This window comes from Rhinolophus hipposideros (assembly GCF_964194185.1).
Source record: "Rhinolophus hipposideros genome assembly, chromosome: 8".
Lineage (NCBI taxonomy): Eukaryota > Metazoa > Chordata > Mammalia > Chiroptera > Rhinolophidae > Rhinolophus > Rhinolophus hipposideros.
Genome location: NC_138054.1, coordinates 56,664,427 through 56,685,851, shown reverse-complemented (window position 1 = coordinate 56,685,851; position 21,425 = coordinate 56,664,427). Strand labels below are relative to the sequence as shown.

The 21,425-nt window shown below is 49.5% G+C and overlaps 1 protein-coding gene across 1 annotated transcript in view; it reads left to right on the top strand.

Annotated features, from left to right (window-relative positions):
• Positions 1–21,425, top strand: part of MROH7 (maestro heat like repeat family member 7) — a gene marked incomplete at both ends in the record, with an annotated part of 43,714 nt that overhangs the window by 8,931 nt on the left and 13,358 nt on the right. Inside the window, 13 exons of the mRNA XM_081054855.1 lie at positions 612–685; positions 1,735–1,818; positions 2,715–2,794; positions 3,122–3,251; positions 5,165–5,260; positions 5,749–5,853; positions 6,054–6,189; positions 9,221–9,333; positions 9,692–9,868; positions 10,241–10,395; positions 12,600–12,738; positions 15,816–16,006; positions 20,428–20,565. Of these exons, the coding sequence (XP_080910981.1) occupies positions 612–685; positions 1,735–1,818; positions 2,715–2,794; positions 3,122–3,251; positions 5,165–5,260; positions 5,749–5,853; positions 6,054–6,189; positions 9,221–9,333; positions 9,692–9,868; positions 10,241–10,395; positions 12,600–12,738; positions 15,816–16,006; positions 20,428–20,565 (1,618 nt within the window). The remainder of the gene's footprint in view (positions 1–611; positions 686–1,734; positions 1,819–2,714; positions 2,795–3,121; positions 3,252–5,164; positions 5,261–5,748; positions 5,854–6,053; positions 6,190–9,220; positions 9,334–9,691; positions 9,869–10,240; positions 10,396–12,599; positions 12,739–15,815; positions 16,007–20,427; positions 20,566–21,425) is intronic.

Here is a 21,425-nt window from a genome sequence, read left to right as displayed (position 1 = left end):
CATGGAATGGGTAACCCATGGGGAAGACAGAAGCTCTTTCACCAAAAGATGAGGAAATCTGGGGCTGACAAAACAGCAGGTATCTACTATCACAAATAAGAGTTTAATTATAAATGGTGTTAACAGTTGAAAGAAAAGAATAAAATTATGCCAGAGAGGACCACAGTGGGCTCTCCATTAGCCTGAAGGTCAGGGAAGACCTCTCTGAGGAGTGACAGGCAAGCTGAGACCTGAAGGAGGGGAGCCAGACCTGAGCAAGGGCGTGTGGCAGTGGATTGGCCCAGGTAGAGGAAACTACCTGTGCAAAGGCTCTGAAGGAGGCCAGTGTGGCCAGAGCATGGTGATTGAGGGGAGAGCAGCGGGAGACAAGGCTGGTGATGGGGCAGGGGAGACTGACCTGGCAGGGTATTAAAAGCACTGGCAAAGATGCCGGCTTTATGCTCATGAAATGGGGTTCTCACTGAAGGGCTTTCGGGAGGGGCGCTCAGTCTGGCTGCTGGGGGAGTAAGGATTGGAGGGGCCCAGCTGGGGAGGAGAGACGGGACTATGGTACTAGGTGTACCATATCTTTATCCTCCCTCTTCTCTCCTCATTGAAACTATGACATGCAGGAGCCTTTGATGAAGTGGCCTCGTGCCTGGTGAACCTGCCAGGGAAGAGAGAGGATGGCAACACAATGACTCTGGTATGCTTCCTGCCCAAACTCCCACTGACTTCCTAGGATGCGATCGCCCCACATCCTCCCCTACTCCCCAGCCCTAACCCCAGCATTCCGTTTCTCTGCCTGACTCTTTCTTTCTCCATGGTGCTCATAGCCTTCTGAGGCACACTATGCTTTCCTGATTCATCTTATTTCTTGTTAGTCTCTCCCACTATAATATATTCCCCCACAAATCGGGGATTTTTGTCTGTCTTATTCACAACTATATTCCCAGCACCCAGAGCACAGCCTGGCACATCATAGGTGCTCAATACATTTTTTAAACAGCTGACTGAATTGTGAGAGGGTCTCTAAAGGGGATAGAAAGGCTGGAAAAGGCCTTTCTGACCCAGGTCTTGGCCATGCAGCAGGCCTTGGGAGGCCAGAGAAAGCCAGGACTTGGAAAAGGATTTTTCTAAAAGGATTTATGGCATCTTTAACCCACCACACTCTCAATCAGATTACCTTGTTTTGCTCTCTTTACTGTATGAAGTTTGGTTTTTAAACATTTATTTCACCTTTCTTCTTACTTTGCCGTAAGATAAGGAGAATGAATAGATTAATTGGACATTGGTTAATGTCTTCACTCTCAGGTAGCAGAATGCCTTAATCTGACCAGGATGTGCCCTTAAGAAAGGTATATACTAGAAGGCCCTTAAGAGGTATTACTAATGGTGAGGTTTCAGCTTGAGGTATTGGGACCCTTTCTGTCCCCTCAGCTGCTGCCTCTTCTGCCTTCATTGACTGGAAAGGGGGAAGTGTTTCGCAGTCCCTGATATCTGTCCTCCTCTAAATGCTGGCCTGCAGGAGTATCCAGCCCCCTGCTGCCACCTTCTCAAATCTCACCCTGCACTCCTACCCTCAAGTTCCCCTTGTGGTTTCTCATTTCTCTTGAGGGTTGCAGGGGTGGGGGTGCTGGCAGCTGGGGAGGAGCAGGCTGGCTTGCTCGCAGGTGGCAGGTGGCTGATGGGGCTCTAGGGACAGCCCTAGAAAGCTGGGTTCTTACTCATGGCTTTGCCTTCTGTTGCCCCAAGGTCAAAAATGTCGTCACCCTCCAGAAGAGCCAGGATTTGCTGGAAATGGAAGGAGAGAAGAAGACCATGGTGAAGAAAATGATGGTACAGGAGCCACATACAAATCGGTGGCATTGTGGTGGGGAAGCGGCGGAAGTCCTTTGTCCAGCCACTGAGGAGGTGGAAAGAGGACAGATGAGGAGGCAGGACATGGGGATGAACCTCAGCTCCACCTCTAGCTGCCCTCCAGAGGGAGCTTGGGCAGGTCATTTCCCTTCTCTGAGCCTCACTCTTCTCATCTTGCAAATGCCTGTGATGATAGTCCCTGTGTCACTGCTTGTTGGGAGGACATAACCCAATGGTTAATTTATGGTAAAGCATTATGCACCTGGGAGGAGTTATTATTATTTAATACTGGAAATTCCTTCCGTGGAGTACTTCTGAGAGTTTCCGTATCATTTTGCTAAATACAGTCACTTCTCAGTTATCCACCAGAATGGGTTGGACAGGGATAACCACTGAATTGTCCAAAATTATATTTACCTTTGCCCTTGGTACCTTCATTTAACTAACATTAATTGAGCCTATTGTGTATAGGTGCTAGATCAAAAGCGAGTAGTAATTAGGAGAACATTTTTAAAGGAATTCAATAGGATCTCTCTCAAGGGCCCTTCATAGTGTTTTTGCTTCGGGCCAGTCCATGGTTGAAATACACCTCCCCACCACGAGGCTGTGGAAATGGTGGTCACTAAGCTCCACATGTGGGGTGCAGCCAGTTAGGGCATGGGGTCTTTTTGGTGGCCTTGAACTGACCGCTCAGGATAGGATTGAGCCGTAAGCTGGCTCCTCCCAGCCGAGGGCCGGCAGGTCCTAGAGGTGGGTGCGTTCTGCCCAGGCTGAGGGGTTTCTGCAGCCTGCTCCCTGTGAGGAGGGGTGGCCCTGCCCTGGTGGTCTGCAGCGGCCTCCACCCCTCACTGGCCCCTCTGCGGTCCCCTGTGCAGAGGCAGATCCAGGAAGAGCCACTGGATTCTCTCTCCAGCTCCGTCCGCCAGCAAGCCATGGAGACCTTGACAAAGCTGAGGTGTCCACAGCCCCTTCCCTGATCCTCATCCCCTTTCTTTCTTCTCATGGGCTCTGCCTGTCTCTTCTGGGTCCTCTTTGCTGCACCCCCACCCCACTCCTGTGCCTTTTCCTCTCCCCTTGCCCAGTCCCCGCCTGGGTGGTCTCCCTTCCACACTCACTTCCCTCCTCCCCTCCCCTCCTCTCGCACTTTGTGGATCTGAATCTCAGGCTGAGCCCTGATCCCCTCTCCAGGAGCCCTCATCCCAGCCCTCCATCCTTAGCTCCGGCCTCTAGCCGCAGGACTACCTCCCTTACTCCATACCTTTGCGTTCTGTCTCTTCCCTAGTCACACCTGCCCAGCCCTGGGTGTGCGGGAAAGGTCAGAGCTGGTGAACACGTGTGTGAAGAGTGTATTCTCCCTGCCTCCTGTGCAGGCCATGCAGGAGAAAGATGAGGCCAAAGCTGAGACCATACAGGTGAGCAGGGCCCTTCCCAGAGGGTCCTTGGGGTTGTCCAGGGTCTTCAGAGGGATGCAAATTTGTGGACTCCTAGCAAGGAGAGAAAGGGTGTTCTAGGAGGTAGATAAGGAACTTCACGTTCCTACTCAAGCTGCGGGACCTTGGGCAATTCACCTCACCTCTCGGCCTGAGTAGGCCTTCGATACATATTTGGGGAATGAATGAATCTTCAGAAAAAGGATCGATTCCTCATCTGGAATGCTTTGACCACTTCTGGGCCCTGCCCTGTGAGGGGATGTGGGCGGATGTTGGCGTGGCCAGAGGAGGCAGCCAACACTGGCAGGCGGGGCCTGAGGACTGGCCTGCAAGGAAGCAAAACAGGGCTGAGACCCGGAGAAGCAGAACCTTAAAGGGCTCACTCACAGGAGCATCTTTAAACCTCTGCAGGGTTGTCCTAGGAGAAGCGGGCAGGAGTGACCCTTAGTGCGGGATGTAGGGTCAGTGGGGGAGGTTAAGGAAGAAGGGTTTCACCTCAGGGTGAGCCACGTTCATTCATCCTTTCATTTATCAAATATAAACTGGGGACCTACTCCAGAGGTACAGGGGTGAGATACAGTAGGGGCAATGGCAGGGGGAGATAGACATTATGAAAGAATCATACAATTAATACAAAAGTACCATAGTGGTAAACATAAGCAAGAAGTACTTGGTGCTATAAAAAGCCTGGAATGGGGGCACCTGGACTAGGTGAGGGTCACGGATCACGGGGCTGAAGCTGAGAGGTTAAAGAAGAACTAGTTGGCTGAAGGGAATGGGGCGGGCAGAAGGAAGAGCACCCCAGGCAGAGCGAACAGCTTGTACAGAGGCCTGAGGGCAGAGAGAATGTGGTGACCGCACGGATGACCAGGAGGCAGTGTGGCTGGAGCCTAGAGGGCCAGGCAAGAGTGCTGGGAAGTGAGGCTAGAAAGTGGTGAGGGGCGGATCACTGCAGCCTGAGGGTTCCGAGTCCTGGAGGTGGTGCACTCAAGGGAAAGGTTGGGGGGGGTCCTTGCTGGGTGGGAAGAGAGAACAGGCCTCTTGCAGTACCAGGCCTCGCCAGCAGAGGTCAGTGATGCACAGCGGTGGGCTGCACATGGGCCGGAAGGAGGAGGTAGTTGTCCTGTGAGGCCGGCTTGGTGGTTGTGGTGTAACCCTCGTGTGCACAGACTTAGGATGCCTGGACAATGACAACCTGGGAGGCAGATGTGGGGAGCTTGCAGGAGGAGAGGAGGCAGGAGAGAGAGGATCTTCCCAGAGTGACTCAAAGTCAGCCTTGTGTACGTGCAATGTCTGCACCTTCATAAGACAACACCAGGCTGTGGTCTGACAGAGGATGGAGGAAGCTGGGCGGGGGAGAGATGGCTCCCTGAAGGGGCAAGATGAAAAATCTATTTGGGTCCAGGAGTAGCAATTTAAAAAAGAATCAGAGCACTTCCCCAGAGACTGATAAAAGTTTACCTAGCTCTTACAGTTCTAGAGCATTCACCCACCCATCCTCTCGTGTCGCTCAAGACTTGAAATTTCCTTGTTGTGTGACCTTGGACAAGTGTCTCCTCATTTGTTAAATCACAAAAACACTTGTGATGTGTTTTTCACCAGGCACTCACCTGGCCCATGGTAGATTCTCAGCAAATGCCAGGTCTCTGCTTCCTCTCCCTGTAGAGTAGGAAGTGCAGGAATAAAAATTACCAATTTGGTGATAAGAAAACTGTGACCTGTGGAGGGGAATTAATTTGTCCAATGTCACACATTGTTAGTCTCAGAGCGGGGACCAAAAAGCAGCTCTCCTGGGTCCAATTGCGCCCCCCTCCCCTGACCCATACGAGAGGTTGCCTGGGGCTGGGGTCTGCTCCAGAAGCTCCCTAGTAGCTTGGTCCTCCTCCCGTCCACAGATACTTTACCATCGGACCTTGGATGCCCTGCAGACACTGCTCAACGCCCTCTTTGTTGAGGACCCCACTCCTGCTGGGCTGAAGAGCATTTTGGAGGTGTGGGAGCAGGGAGGAGAGGAAGGGTGGAGGGGAACGAAGAATGGCTCAGGAGGGGCTGGTAGGGAGGTTGGAACCCAGAAGGAGTGGTTTGACTTCAGGACATCATTTTGTGCCAGTGTTCTGCCTCCCTGTCCTTACAGGCTCTGCCCTAGACTCTTGCCCCTTCTCTCTTTCTACCCCCATCCTCCTACTAAAGCTGCTCCCATATCTTTGCTCTTTTTATTCTTGCCCCATCTTTCTCCTCATGGCTCTCCATCTTTCACCTCTCTCCTCATTGACTTTTGTCCTCATTCTGGTCTTTTAATCCTAGTCTCAGCTTCTGGATCCCATGTCTCCCTATGCTCTAAGAAGAAGAGGGCTGTGGGGAGTTGCCTTTATGCCCTCCCCAGAAGCTTTCTGCTGATTGGTGAAGGCTGGCCTGCCCACCCAGGCAGCAGAGGCTGGTAACCAGCCTGTAGCCTTGAGTCTTGCCCTTGTCCTCACAGCCCCTGGGGCCCTGGATGAACTCTGGAAAGGCCCATGAGCGAGCACGGGCTGTGAAGAGCAATGTCTCTGTGTTGAACCACACACTTCTGACCCTGCCTTTCTTTGTGAGTGACCCCTGGGGGCAGGGGGACACTCCTGAGGAGCATCTTCCCAGCTCTGAGGGTGCATGTACATTATCTAGAGATTCCTTGCCATCCTCACAGGGCTCTGCTATGAGGGCCAGACGTTTCAGCTTTGTTCGCTCTTTGCTGTATAGTACTATTGAACCTATAAGACCCAATGCCTAAGATTACAACACAAACAGATGTCCTCCGGATTCCCTGCACTGGGGCTTCTGCTGGGGAGGTTCATCCTTCGCATCGGGGATCCTGATGAGGAGATTGGCCGGGAGGCTCTGGAAGGCATCATCATCCTCTACACCATCCTGGAGCTCCAAAAACGTAAGCCCTTTGGAATGCCTCTGAAGCAGGGCTTCTGAGCAGGCCCTCAGCCTGGGGATTGACTGGAGCCTTAGCTACAAGGCACTGGTGGGAGATGGAGGAGACCAACACAGTCTGATGGGGGCTGCAGAAACTGGTGCGAAGACTTAGTCTCCACAGGACCAAGGGACAAAGGCTACAAACAAACCCACTTTTTAAAAAAATATTGAATTTAATAGAAAATATCACATTGTAAACAAGTCCATTGATCCATTAGCTTAAAAGAGAATGACAGCACAATCATGTATAAAAGCTAAAGACACAATGCTGGTAGCAAACACAGCACTTAAAGAGAAGCCTAAGCCAGGCTCTGAAAGATCTTTCCCAGAAAGAGAGGCAGCAACACCTTGAAACAAGCATAAATTTGGGGAGGAGGAGGCAGCATCCACTCCATGAAGGCTTAAGAGAGAAAAAGGAAGACAGAACAATAGACTCATCTTGTGAACAAGGGGTGAAGGATAAAGAGGAAAAAGGGTCAAACAAATTTTGATTTAAGCAGTCCTATCTAAGCCTTTCTTCATCCTTCCAAGTTTAATTTGTGACTCTCATTTTCTCATTCCCATAGCACCATGTACACCAGGCATGAGAGCTCTACTATCTTGTTTCCTGGTCTTTCTTCCCCACTACACTATAACCCCATTTGAGAGCAGGGTAAGGCTGTGTCTTTATTCACCACTATGTCCCCAGGGGTTAACCCTGGGCCTGACACATGGTAGGTGCTCCGTGAATGTTTATTGAGTGAATGAAGAAAAAACAGATCCTACCTTAGAATCTGGAGTGGCTGAAGCCTATAGGTGGGAGAACAAGCCAGGATTCAGCTGCAGGGAGCTAGTGATGCGTATGGGCTGACATGAGTACCCAGCTGGCACTGTACACAGAGCTGCACAGTATGAGTTGTTGCTTCCTTCTTTTTTTCCATCGTTCCAACTCTGCCCCAAACTAAGGGACTTGGCATGTTGTTTAAACTTCCATGGCTCTGGAAGCAGGGTGGCCTAGATATAAAACCTGGCTGTGTGACCTCAGGCAAGTACTTCTCTGTCCAGGCCTAGATTTCCTCATGTGTAAAAAAGGGTGTAGTAGGAGGATATAACTCACAAGCTTTTTGAAAGATTAAATGAGATCATATACGTAAAGAGATCAGCTCAGTGACACACATTATGGGCATTTGTCAAATAGAGTTCCCTTTTTCCCATCCCTACAAGGATCATCTTACTAGTTTCAGCCTTTTGCGATTTATGTGGTATCTCTGCTTTTCTTGACCTCCAGTATTTGGTGCAAAGATTTGGACCCTGGGCAATTTCCCCTGCTGCTGAGGAACGACTCAGACCTCTTGTGTGATGGGTGAAGGTGATACAAGCCATGTTAATCATCAGCCTCAGAAGCAAGGATAGTAGAGACCAAATTGCTATTGCTAGATTAAGCAAATAAAAATATAGGATACCCAGTGAAATGTAAAGTTCAGATAAACAATGAATAATTTTGAGTATATTTGACACATACTTTCACTAAAAATTATTTGTTTATCTGAAATTCACATATAACTGGGTATCCTGCATTTTATTGGGCAAACCTAGGCCAAACCCACTCTGTTAGATTTTCCAGGAGTGAAGGGGTCTGTCCAGGTTCCCTGATTACAGGAAGTGGCAAAGCTAGTATTTGACTCTGGGTCTGCCTGATTCTGGGTCTCAAGCTCTTTTCCTTTACAAAAAACTTGCTCCATGTGGTCACTCCACCTTGATGGACCTTTCTTATGCCCATGTCTTGCATACTGTGGGGGATCCAGGTAGGACCCAGGCCAGACCACACTTAGGGCTCAGGAAATGCACCTGAAATGTGTTTTCTTCAAGAGGAAACACAGAGTCATCATGTGCCAGGTATTATTCTAGGCACTGGGATACAGCAGTGAAAAAAATCAATACAAAATTAATTAACTAAATAATCCTCCCTGTCATGCTTACCTTTTTGGTGCTACTTTGTTTCTGGGAAAGATCTTTCAGAGCCTGGCTCAGGCCTCTCTTTAAGTGATGTGCTGGCTACCAGCATTGTGTCTTTAGCTTTTATACATGATTGTGCTGTCATTCTGTTTTAAGCTAATGGATAAATGAACTTGCTGAATAAAATAAGCGAGTAATTCATATAGTAAGTCAGATAATGATAAGTCCTAAAGAAAAACAAAACAAAACAAAACAGAAAAGGGGGATTGGGAATGCCAGGGGTAGAGGATTGCAATTTAAAAGAGGTATTGACATACAAACCCCAGAATGGCAAAAATGAAACACACACACATTGCTACGCGCTAGTGAGGTGTGAGGCCACTGGAACTCTCATACACGGCCGGTGGGAGCATAATGGGTCCCCCCAGTAGAAAACTGTTTGTCAGCATCCCCTGAAGCTGAACCTATGCCTACCCTAGGACACAGCAATTCCTCTCCTAACTATTCACCTAACAAATGTGTACATATATTCACTAAAAGGCTAGTAGAATGGACTAGATATACTAGAATGTTCATAGCAGCACACATGTGTGATAGCTGGAAACAACCCAAATGTCTGTCAGAAGTAGAACAGGTACATACATTGTAGTGTATTCCTACCATGGACAATTATGCAGAACTGAGAATGAATGAAACAATGCTACTTGCAACAGCGTCAGTGAATCTCATTCACATGATGCTGAATGAAAGCCAGACACAAAAGATAACATACTCTGAGTCCATTTATAGAAGTCCAACAGCAAGGAAATCTAATCTGTGGACTGAGAAGTCAGAATAGTGGTTACCCTGGGTGGGAGAGGGAAAGAGTAGATTGAAAAGGTGCTGATCATGTTGTTTCCTGACCTGGGTGCCAGCTACATGGATATGTTCATTACGTGAAAATTTATGAAGCTGGTTACCTATGATTTATACGTGTCCTTCATCTATGTTTAACAAAAAGTTGGTTTTTTAAAAAAAATGTGGTCAGGCACTTCATTGAGAAGGTTCTCTTCTTGCAGGAGCCAGAGATAAGGAAGAGACCAACAAGAAGGAGCTGTATGAGACCAACAAGCGTTTCCTGGGGCCCTACAACCCCGTCAGCCCATGCCAGAACATTCTGCGTGTGATCGCGGTGACTGCTTGCTGCCCATCAGCCCTGGGCCTCCCTGGGGATGGGGAAGAAGGGCAGCACCAATGCCTTCTCCTCCCCTTCCACCTTCCCAGGCCCAAGTCCCCTTCACAGGAGGCCTTCCCCGAAAACACCGGCTATCCTGAGTGTCCCCAACCCTTCTGGTCTGTGCCACGGCCTGTGGGCCATGTCACCCAGCTCTGGGGACAGAGGCTATGTCGCCCCTGGTTTTGTGGCTCTTCCCCAGAGTTTGTGGGCCCTCCATGCTGAACTCTTGTGTGTCTGGCAGTCTTGGTGCATCTGTGTATGGCTTACTTGGGGTCTGCCCATATATGTTAGTATCTCTGTGCCTTTGTTTCAGGAATTTGGAGAGTTCCTAGGGCCCCAGCAGGTAAAGGACCTGTTGCTAGCAGCCCTGGAAGGGCTGAAAGGTGGCTCAGAGGCTCAGGGGAAGCACTCAGGAGAGATGATGCAGCTGGCCTCGGAGATCACACTCAGCTCAGTACTGGAGTGGTATCGCCACAGGGCACTGGAGGTGGTAAGGTCCCTAGGGGCAGGGGCTGGGCTGGGAGACCCCACAGCGTCTGCTCCTGCCTTGGGCAGGGTACGGGTTGTTGGGGCTGAATTTTAGGAGCTTCCAACTTTCAGGTGAGAAAGAACTCACTTAACAGCCACCAAGAGAACATTCCGATCTGGTGTGGGGTGAGGCAGGGTGGGGAAGACAGAATGGCTTGTTTCCAGGGAAGGAGCAGGCGCTCTGCCCTCCTCCCCATTCCTCTCCTGTTCACCCGCCTCTCCTATTCACTCTGTCTTATCACCCCTTCCTTCCTCTTTCCATCTCCCTGCCCCCACACCTCCCTTGGCCTTCCCTGGGCCCTCTGCCTGTTCATGGCCACCCACTGTGCCCCAGATCCCAGAAATCATGCAGGCCATCTATGTGCAGCTGAGACACATCCAGGAGCCACGGGCCCGGGAGGTGGCCCTGCTGCCCGTCTCTCTCCTGGCTAGCTCCTTCATGACCGAGGTCGTCGTGGCCCTGCTCATGTGTCCCCTCCCATTGGACAGGTACCAAGTAAGGGGGTTGTCAGCTACTACATCTCAGAGGGTTGAAGCAGCCCCTACCCTAGGCTGTAACTCCTTCCTTCTGCCCAGAGGAGCCCCTTCCCTCTCGAATGGCCCCTTTTCTATTATCTGTGGTGCTTATGACAACCATTAAGCACTTCCAGAGCACGGCTAGGTGTCAGTGCTCCACATGGGGTACGAGAACCCCATTCTACAGATGAGGAAACTGAGGCTCAGGGGACTTTTCTTGCCCTAGGCACCCACTGAGCAAGCAGCAGAACAAGGGCCTAAACTCAGATCAGACCAACTCCAAGCCCAGAGCTCTTTAATGATGCCATAGAAAGGAGGCCTGAGTGACAGTCCTAACTCTGCCTTCAGCTGCTGTGTGGTTTTGGGTAGCCTGCTTTCTCTCTCTGGGCTTCAGTTTTCCCCCATAGGCAAAAAGAGGATATCCTGTGTTCCCATCCCATGTGGGATGCATTCAGCTGTGCTGAGCGCCTGCCAGGACCTGCGCCTGTGCAGGAGGACGTACCTTGTTCTCAGCCTTCAGGGAGCGGGTGATCTGATGGGCAGGCAGTGAATGGGCAGGAGAGACCAGTCTGACTACTCCAGGCTCCCAGCCCGGGAAACTCTCATTCCTTTGAATGAATAAAACAAGGCAAGATGTTTCCACATCTTAAGATGGTTGGTTGAGAATGAATGTAAAAGAAATGTGTAGAGCTGTGCAAATGGAGTGTGCTTCTAATAAGGAGAGTCAGTGTCATTCATAGAAGCCAAGATCAGTGGGGATAGTGAGGGCCAGGGTGACATATCCTCTTACTCCCTCCTGTAAAAATTTAACTCTTTCTGGCTGCACTCCCCACCAGGGGATTTTCTTTTTGGAGCCACTAAATATTCAGACTCACAAAGCAGCTGGGATCACACATGACATCAGTGTTGCTCAGAATATTGGACAGGGCAGTATCAGAGATTTCTCTTTTGCAAAAGTCCTGCAGCAGCCCATGAAGCCAGCTAGACAGAGCTGGAACAAAATTTAAGGAGGCCCTCCCTCTCAGATGCCACTTGCATGAGCCTGAGAGTGAGGGCCTCCTTAAATTTTGTGCACTAGATGCTTTAGTTTCTTCACTCTAGTCCTGGCCTTGGGTCCAAGAGTTGGTCTCTTGGGACTCCCAGGTGAAAAGAGCAGGAGTTGCCCTGGCTTAAATGGCTCAGGCCTCGCAGGAACTAGTATCTCTTAACAATAAATAACTCTATAGACTTTGCCTCCAGGGTCCCCACAGGGACAAAACCAGTCACAAGAGTCACTGCACCCCAGGAAACTCAATGCTACGCTGTCCCCATTGGTTCTTATAGTTAATTTATAGTTCCTCCCACCCCAGATGCAATTTACCAATTGGGTCATTTTTACCATAAGCAATGTTGCCTAGCAACATAGTTGACATACTATCTTTATCATGTTTCCAGGGAAACAGAGCTAGAAAGTTAAGGGAAGGTTCAAATGCTTATGCAGAGGGGGAAAAGGGTTTGGTTAACCCCATAGTTCACTGGCCTGTCAGTGCTTTCAACTCCATACGATAAGCGTGCACGCAGGCTGGTGCCTCCTGGCACGGATGCCTTCCCCTGCCTGGTATACTGCCTTCTAACGGACAGGAGTGGGGACTCCTGGATATTATGTGACAAATGCAAGATCCAGGCCCCAAAGGGCTCCTTGGCATAGGAGACGGAACAGAGGCTTTGGAGACATCAGACCTGGCGATTTCTTGACAACAACAGCTCGTTAGCGGTGTAGTCTTGGACTGGTGATTTCACCTCTCGGAGGCTCAATTCTTTATCTGTTAAATGGGAATAACAACCCACATTGAAAGTCTTGGTGAGAATTCAGTGACCTTGAATGGCTTGAATATCTTGTTCATATCTGTATCCCCAGAGATTTGTCTAGTGCCTGGCAGACAGCAGATGCTCAATATTTGGTGAAGTTATAAATCATATGTAAAGTACCTGGCATAATACCTGGGAAATAGAGTTTTCGATTACGTTAGTTCCCTGCCTCTTAGAAAGTGTTTTCTGGACCATTCCAGTAATTTGCTGGCATGCCCATGGATTCCATTTCAAGGGCATGTTCCCTTCTCCTTCCCCAAACCATTGGGAGGCAGGGTGGGCCCCAGTGTCCTCGTCTTGGCTAATCACCCCTGCCCCTTAACTCTCAGCAATGGAGCGGAGATGTGGAGGCAGCTGATACTGCGCAAGCCCAGCTGTGATGCCCGAGACCTCCTGGACCTGCTCCTGACCAGCCTGAAGGAGAAGCCTGTCACCAAGAAGGGCCGGGCCTCCATCGTGCCCCTGGCGGTGAGACCTGCCCACTTGCCCCGTCACTGCTCCGTCTTGCCCTCCCCTGCTGAGCTCAGCACACCCAGCTTCCAGGGCCCTGCTCTGCCACCAGCTAGTTGGCCTTGGACAAGTCTCTGTCTCTGGGCTCTTGCTTATGATCCACTACATGACATAAGTACTGCTACTTACAGTGACAGCAGCAGCCCCTGGGGTAGTGGAAATGAAATGACCTGGGATTCACAGACCTTAGTCTGAGAACTGGCTGGCTTTGCTACGTTACTCTTTTGTAACCTGAGCAAGATACTTTATCTCTCTGAGGTTCAGTCTTTGCATGTATGGAAAGAATAATACCTGCCTCACATAGCGGTTATAAACATTAAATGAGATAACTCATTCCTTCATTTAGGCGACACAGAATATTTAAATGCTTCTTCCTGCTAGGTTCAGAGCTCAGCTATGACTGGGAACACAGAAAGAAAGGGATCTGACTGCAGGAAAGTGGCTGGCTAGAGAGATGGATTTCTCTCTGCCTCTATCACCACCACCCTGATTCAAGCCAGCTGGATAATACCTCTGCTCATCTCCCTGCTTCCATTCCTGCCCCTCCATTCTGTACCTCAGCCAAAAAAAATCTTTGAGAAATGCACAGCCGCTCTTCTCAACCCCCTCAATGTCTTCCCATTTCCCTTGAGTAGTAACACAGTGCTCCTATCTGTGCTGTAAGGCTCTGCACCTCTCACCGGCCTCACCAAACTCCATGGTCCTCTTGCTTGCTTGGCTCCAGCCTCACTGTATGATGCTCAACTTTGTTAGAGCATCATACATGTCATGCTATCTTCTGTCACAGAGCCTTTGCACTTGTTGTTCCCTCTGCCTAGACTGTTCTCTACCAAGTTAACATCTACTCATCCCTCAGCTGTCAACTCAAGCATCACCTCCTCAGTGAAGCCCTCCCTGATTTCTCTGACCAGCTCAAAGCTGTGCATACTATACTTTGTTTCTCATACATTATCTTGGGAGAGTTTATCTCAGTTGTGATTTGACAGTAGGGGAGGGGGTCATTTGATTAATCTGTGACCTGCATGAAGACAGAGCCTGAGCCCGTTTTGTTCACCATGATATCCCCAATGTGTAACATAAACCTGGCACATAGCAAGACACTCAAAAACTTTTTGTTGATTTATTCAGTAAATATTTATTGAGCACCTACTCTGTGCCAGGCACATTCATAGGTTCTGGGGATTCAACAGAGAGCATGACATTTTGACGGAGGGAAGTAAATAAACAAAGACAGGGGATGGGAGAACAAGTGATATTACCCTTTACAGAGGAAGATACTTCTGCTCAGCAACAGTCCATGTTTCACCTGAGGCCACACAGCTAGTGAGTAGAGGTGCCGGGACTCGGACCCAGATTTCCTACCTCTGAATCCCGTGCTTCACCACTGATCTCTCTGCTTCTCTCCCCTTGCCCATGCCTTCCCTTATTTGGGCATTCATCTAGTCCTCCTTCAATCAGTGTGTGTTAGTGTATTTTTGAGTCAATCATTCATGCTTCTTGTTCAGCAAGCGTGATTTGAGCATAGATACAGCCTGGACTAATTCTTATCTTATGGTATTGATAAACCAGTTGAGCAAGACTGAGCCGAGAGTGGAGCCTTATGGCATCTCACCACTAGAGATTTTTCCCTATACAGACTGTTTGCTGGGTACAGTCATTAGCTTTGGGCTACTGAAAAAGTGTAAAGACTTTGAGTCCAACAGGCTTGTCTTATCTCTGCCACTGCCTCACTATATAACCTTGGCCACTCACTTCCCCACCTTTAGCCTTGGTATTTAGATCTGTAAAATGGGTAGTAATTTTACAGGCATCTGTAAAATGCCTGCCTTGTCTGTCTTACCTGTTGAGAAGAGTGAAATAGTGTATGTGAAAGGGATTCCTAGGCTGTAAAGTACAAATAAGTAAGTGCCATTTATTGTTCTCATTCAGCCCACATTATGTCACTTATTTCCATGGGAACAGGCCATGAGTTCTTTCATTTCATAATTCAATGCTTTTCCCTCAGGCCAGCAGCATGGGGTCTGGGTGGCACTGATCTAGACCATTTCTTTATAAAGCATTCTCCCATCTCCCTCATTCAATCTCCTCCACACCTGCGCAGCCGGCTAGATGAGGCCCAGTAAGCCCACTTTAGGGAGGATGACTCTGAGGCCCAAAGAGGGGCGGGGAGTGGTGGAGCCAGAATGAGCCCATCACCTGTCCCCCCTCCCATAGTCCTCCTGCCAGTTAGAGAGGACTTGGTGAGCGGAGTGTGAGGAGCCGGCCCAGGCCAGGTTCAGAGCTGGACTGGCAGGTTGAGAAATTGGGGGGTGAGTGCATGTTGGGTCCCAGGGAACCTGGTGGGCCAAACACCAACAAAGCCAAGTTCCTGGGATTTGGAGGGCTGGTGTGGGGAGAAGCTGTGGTCTGGAAGGGGCAGGCGTATCGGGGGCAAGGGAGTGTAGAGTGACAGAGTCCAGGACTCTTTTTCCCTGGCTCCTGATGAAGGCTGAGGTTTGTTTCTCTTGCCAGCTGGCCACATGGGGAAGCAGTAAGGGCGGCCTAGTTCAATGGCCCAAATGAAGAAGCAACTGCTGTCCCCTCGTAGTCTGTGTACCTGTGTCATGAACGAGGAAGAGGCAGGGCATGATTTTCAGATACAGCCGTATCTGAAACCCTGGGTTGAAGCCCCACTCTGCCCCCACAGGGCTGGGTGACCTTGGTATACTCTGTCCTCCCTCTGAGTTTGTCTCCTCACCTGCACAATGGAATCAAGATTGTACCTCACAAGAGGTGGGGTGGGATCCCTCCACCATGATTCTTCCAGGGGTCTGTTAACGTCAGAGAAGTGGCTGCTGTTCTTGTTTGGGGGCAGGACTCACCCAGAGAGCCAGGAGCGGGGGTGCAGTGGGGCAGGGAGTGCGGATCTGGGCTTTTCCAGCTGGGCCAGAGAAGAGCAGACCCAGGTCCGACCTCCTCGCGAAGCAGTCTGTCCCCTGCCTGGGGTGCTGAGATGATGGGCCAGGACATCCCACCAGCCTCCCCTCTGCCCCCAGGCAGCCAGCGGCCTGTGTGAGCTCCTGTCCGTCAACAGCTGTGTGGGCTGCGTGAGGCGTATCTACCCACAGCTGCTCCTGGCCCTGCTCATTCAGGTCCATTACCACATCAACCTCAGTCTGCCTGGCTGGGTGGCTTCCCACAAGGACACCAAGAAGGACGCACAGCCCTCTGTCTTTGTACCTGTGCAGTAAGCTGCTGCTGTCCCTCGCGGGGTGAGGGGAGGCACCTGGCAAGGGACCTCCCAAACGTCTGTAGAGCAATTAATCCATAGAAATCAGCTTTGGGACTAGAAGAGAAAACAGAAGCACACTTTTATGAGCGAGAGATAGCAATTTGTTCAACAAGTATTTGTGAGCATTTGCTGTGTATGTCAGACTCTGCTTAGTGTTGGGCTGCAGGAGAGAATCAGCCCTCCCCAGAAACTCCCCCACTTCATTTTCCTCCTCCCTCCCAGAAATATTATTTGTATTAGTTATGTATACAAGGCCCAGCCATTCAATTTAAATGATTAATTGGAATAGGTAATATATGCCCACGGCAAAAATCTCAAAAGACATTAAAAGTGAGTCTCCTTTCCTCCCCTTACCCCAGTTACCTTCCCTCAAAGAACCGGGTTCTTTCATGCCCTTCTAGAAGTGGTGTATGCAGAGATAAGCGCACATGTTTATACTCTCTATTTTTACGCCAGTGGTAGTGAACCTTCCACAGTTAATACATTTTCACTTTTAGCATATCTTGGAGAGCATTGCATTTAGAGCTGCCTCGTTATTTTTTAACAACCACATAATATTCCTATGTAAAGAATTGCACTGTACCCTAATTTATTTAACCAGGGTCCTCTTTATTTAGGCACTTTGCAGCCCTTTGCAATTACAAACAATGCTTCAGTGAATTTGTTTTCATATGTCTGTACAGGCAATTGTATGTACAGGAAGAATTCCTGAAAGTGGAATGGCTGCATCAAAGGGTTTCTGCATTTAAATATGAAGGTGAAAAAGGAATATGTGGTGGAAAGAGCTCTTGACCAGAGTGATGAAAGGGGAAGTAGAATATGTCCTAAATTAGCCCCCTATTTGCCGCATTGCCTCCCTCAGAGGGCATTCACACCATAGTGTATGAGAGAGTTTATTTCCTCACGCATTTACCAGCACAGTGTAGTATAAAACATTTTCATCTTTGCCAGTCTGAAAGTTGGGAAAAAAAGGTATTTTGCTCTAAGTTTAGTTTGTGTTTCTCTTATCATGAGTGAGGTTGAGGCTAAAAAGCCATTTGTGTTTCCTTTTTTGTGAACTACCTGTTCTTGTTCTTTGACCAAGTTTATATAGGACTGTTGGGAATTTTCTTATTAATTTGTAAGAGCTCTTTATATATTAAGGACATTAACTGTTTGGCATTTGTATTCCAGTTTGTCACTTAACCTGCAACTATTTTAATGTAGTCAAGTTTGTCAGTCTTTTCCTCTTTGGCTTCTATTGTGTGCTATGCTCAGAAAGGTGTACTTTGAGGGGCAGAGGGCAAACAGTTATGTAGCTGGGCTTGAAGTCAGAACACCTTGGATCTGAGTCGTGGTTCCATCACTTACTCCTTTGTACTTTGGGTAAGCTACTTTAATCTCGTGATGGCTTGATTCTCTTGCCTATGAAATGGGGTGATTCCTACCCCACAGTTATGTGGTAAGGACCAAATAAAATCGTGTCACAGCATGACACCAGTGCCAAGGGCTGTGGCACCAATTCTGATTCCCCTGGCACTCATAGGTGCTACCCTAAGTGCATCCTCCTGACTCAGAAAGCTAGTGGGCTCTGGGGAAAACAAAAGCAGAGGAAAGTGGAGGGGGTGATGGAGGAGGAGGAAGAGAAACGCGTAGTGGAATAGTTCTAAACTGTCAGTGATGAAGGTGTGACCTCTTGATGTGGAGGGCTTCCCTCAGCTGATGTTCATGGGAAGAAGCTGGAAGATAGCCTGAGAGCCCACCCTCACCTCTGACTCACAGAAAGCATCCTGTGAGACAGAAAAAGAAGAAGCAGGCCAGTGCCATGCTGAAGGGGACCAGAAGAGACATGAGGTGGTACCTGGGTAGAGTGGGCTGGGCGGTCGCCCCCAAAGATATGTCTACCTGGAACCTATGACGGTGGCCTTGTTTGGAAAAAAAGAGTCTTTCAAGATATAATTAGGGATCTTGAGATGAGATCATCCTGGATTAACCAGGTAGGCTTTAAATTCAACGACAAGTGTCCTTCTAAGAAAAGACACAGACACACAGAGGGGAAGGCAGTGAAGAGAGGCAGTGATTGGAGTGTTGCAGCCACAGCCAAGGAATGCCGTGAGTCACCCGGGAGGCTGGAAGAGGCAAGGAAGGATTCTCCCCTAGATCTTCAGAGGGAGCATGGTCCTGTAGACATCTGGAGTTTGGACTTCTGGTGTCCAGAACTGTGCAAGAATAAATTTCCATTGTTTTAAGCGATCAATTATGTGGTCATTTGTTATAGCAGCCACAGGAAACGAAGACACTGGGGTGTGGAACCCGAGTGGGCCATCAGTGCTCCAGACTCCGGTGATGGAATAGGAAGTCTCAATGAAGCTGCCAAGTACAAAGAAATTGTCACACCCTTCCATGAGGAGAAATGGGTGTGGGCAACAGGCTTGGATGCCAGCCCCTGTCACACGGACTGCAGTTTGGAGGGCAGGGGAGTGGAGTCTTGCTGCACTGAGCACTACAGATACAGCCTGACAGCGCATCCCATGAAATCCACCTTCCGTGCCCTGTAGCAGCGTCAGGCTTTGAAGCAGTGTTGGATTCCTGTCCCTCCATCCCAGTGCAGGACAGGGCAACTCTTGCTCCACTTTCATGGGAAAAGCCGGGAACTTTCAGGAAGCTAAAGCTTGCAGAGGGGGTGTTCGGGGAGCCAAACAAGATGCTCCCCCCTCAGCTTCCTCCCCAAAGTGTCCCCTTTGCCTTTTAACACAGCAGCACAGGCCTCATTTGGGGGCTTTTACAGGTGTATCTTTGAGAGTGACGGGGTCACTTTTGTTAAATTTTGGAGCCTGATTGAGGAAATGGTAAAACAGGCAAGAGCACAAACTAGTAATGATGCAGCCGTGTTCAGAAGCTTTGGCCTAAATAAATCTACATTCCTTGTTTGTTGGCTGCACAGTGGGGCACCGCGGGTCTGGATAAAAGGTGCCACGTCTGAAACCTCTAAGGCAGGTTGTTCCCTGTGGAGTTTCTGAGCCCTGAACTCCAGGCTCTCTCCAACCCAGTTAGTGAGAAGGTGATCAAGTGCCGCTGGAGATGGGGACACCCAAAAAAGAGAGGGTGGTGAAGTTGTGGCGATAGCATGCACAGGTGGCTCATTCTGTTTTAGTTAAAGATTCAAGCTAATGCTTGAAATGGAAATTACAACCTTCCTTCTCCAAAGGAAAACGTATAAATCCCAACTTAGCCATTCAGCCGGTGCTCGGAATTTCCTGGGCGAGGGAAGGTAGGGAGTTGGGAGAGGTGGGGAGGGTGAGCCCCAGTCTTTTAGGGTGTACAACACCTGGAGCCTGTCTCCCTTCGTGTGTGTGTGTGTGTGTGTGTGTGTGTGTGTGTGTGTGTGTGTGTCTTCAAACTCCAGAGGCATTGCTTATGGGGGGCTGTCACTGACAGCACATGTTTCAAAGAATCAGCACAAAGGTTTTAAAATTCTGAAAGCCCCTGGCTTAGGAGAAGCTCAAATTTTCACACTGGACTAATATTCATGACAAAACCAAAAATGTGAAAATGAAGAGCAAATTCCTAAATATTTCCTGAGTTCTAAAATGCTTTGATGCTTTGTCTTGAATCAGGAGAACCACCAGCTCTCGGTATCACTTGAAGTGTAAACCTTATTCTGCACATTGTCAGTTTTCATTTGAAGAAAGGTTTACACACACATATAAATGTATATATATCAATACATAGACATAGCCATACATACACATACACCTGCAGATACCTCCTCAAATACCCAGTGCTATACCAGGCACACAGTAGGATGTCAATTCATAGCAGTGCCCTCCTCTGCCCTCACAGCAGGGCTTCTCAGGAGGAGCTTCCAAAGCACAGAGGCGGGGTCCCAGCCTTGTCAGTACAAGTTGTACAAGCTCCCCAGGGACTTTTGCTGTGCTTCTAGGTTTGGGAATCACTCCTTAAGTGTCCTGAGTGGATGAAGGACTCAAGGTTGGACAGGAGACTGTGTCCAAGTGAGCAGAGAGGACTGTCTAGCCATGGGCTTCAGGAGAGGTGGAGGGCGAGAGTAGGCAGGATGGGGGTGGGGTGGGGGGGGAGGCTGGGAGGCCTGGCTGTGACCTATCCTTCCAGTAAAGAGGTTCAGGTGAAAAGGGAGGTAAAGAACCAGCTCCAAAGGGAGGGGAATTCTGCTTCTGTTTCCTCTCTTGTTCTCAAAGCGAATCACAGTAAAAAGCCACCCTTTGTGGATGCACTGAACATCACTATCTAACAATTAACATGGTGGAGAACAACTTATCTGGCCAGATGGGAGCTGATGGGGGGAGAGGCTGGGGTGGAGGGAGGGGTGGCCTCCGGGGGGAGGGTGATGTGAGGTCTCAGCCCCCTTGTCTTGGCAGCTGGGTGGTCAAAGTGGTAAAAACTCTGCTGCTGAAGATGGGCTGCTCGTACGAGGCCACCTTTCTGGAGGACCAGGGCGGCTGGGAGCTCATGGGGCAGGCGGAGAACCACCATCGTGGAGTGTCGCTTCTGGCAAGGTGAGGCTGGACCCCCCCCCCCCCCAGTCTCCCACTGGGGCAGGGTACAGAGGGAGGGGAGAGTCCATCGTCCATCGTCTCTTCTCTAAAACCAGCAGAGTGTTGCCTATCTGGGCAGGTAGACAATACAGATGTGAAAGATGGTGAAAGATGGCACACACTCTCCGGGAGCAAACTGTGGTTATCACAGCCCCTGGTAACCACAGAGTGCTTAGATTTGTACAAAGCACCTTTCCTCCCCGCTTTTTGGGTTTAGTTCCCACACCAACACAGAAAGGATGGGATGGCTGAGGAGTTCAGAGTGGCCTTGGAATCGGTCTGCCTGCGTCTGAACCCCAGCTCGCCATTTCCCAGTAGTGTGACTCAGGGCAAGTTACTCCCCTGTCTGGCTCTCAGTTTTCCCTTCATTGGTATGGGACTCATATTAGGACCCGATTTGAGATTTGGGGTGAGGGTTAAATAAAGTACTTGGAAGAGCCCCTGGTATATGGTAAGAGCTCAACACAGGATAGCGTTTACTATCATTGTTCTGACTGGTGGGGCAGGGGTTACTAATGTAGAGGAGGGTGCCAAGGTCCAGAGAGGGACACTTATGTACCAAAGGTCACACAGCCAGGAGGTGGCAAAACTGGGAAATGACCTGCTGACCCAGACAAGGGTTATTTCCCCCAACCACACATAGCCTCCTATAGTTTCAGGAGGGGACACCTGATTTCAGGGATGTGACTTCTGTAGGAATAGCCTTGCACCTGAGTGCCCAGGATGCTGCTCTCCCTGGTGGGGTCTCAGGATACATTTATTGAGCACTTACTATGCTCTAGGCGCCACGCAAAGAGCTGCATGTGGATTATTCCATTTAA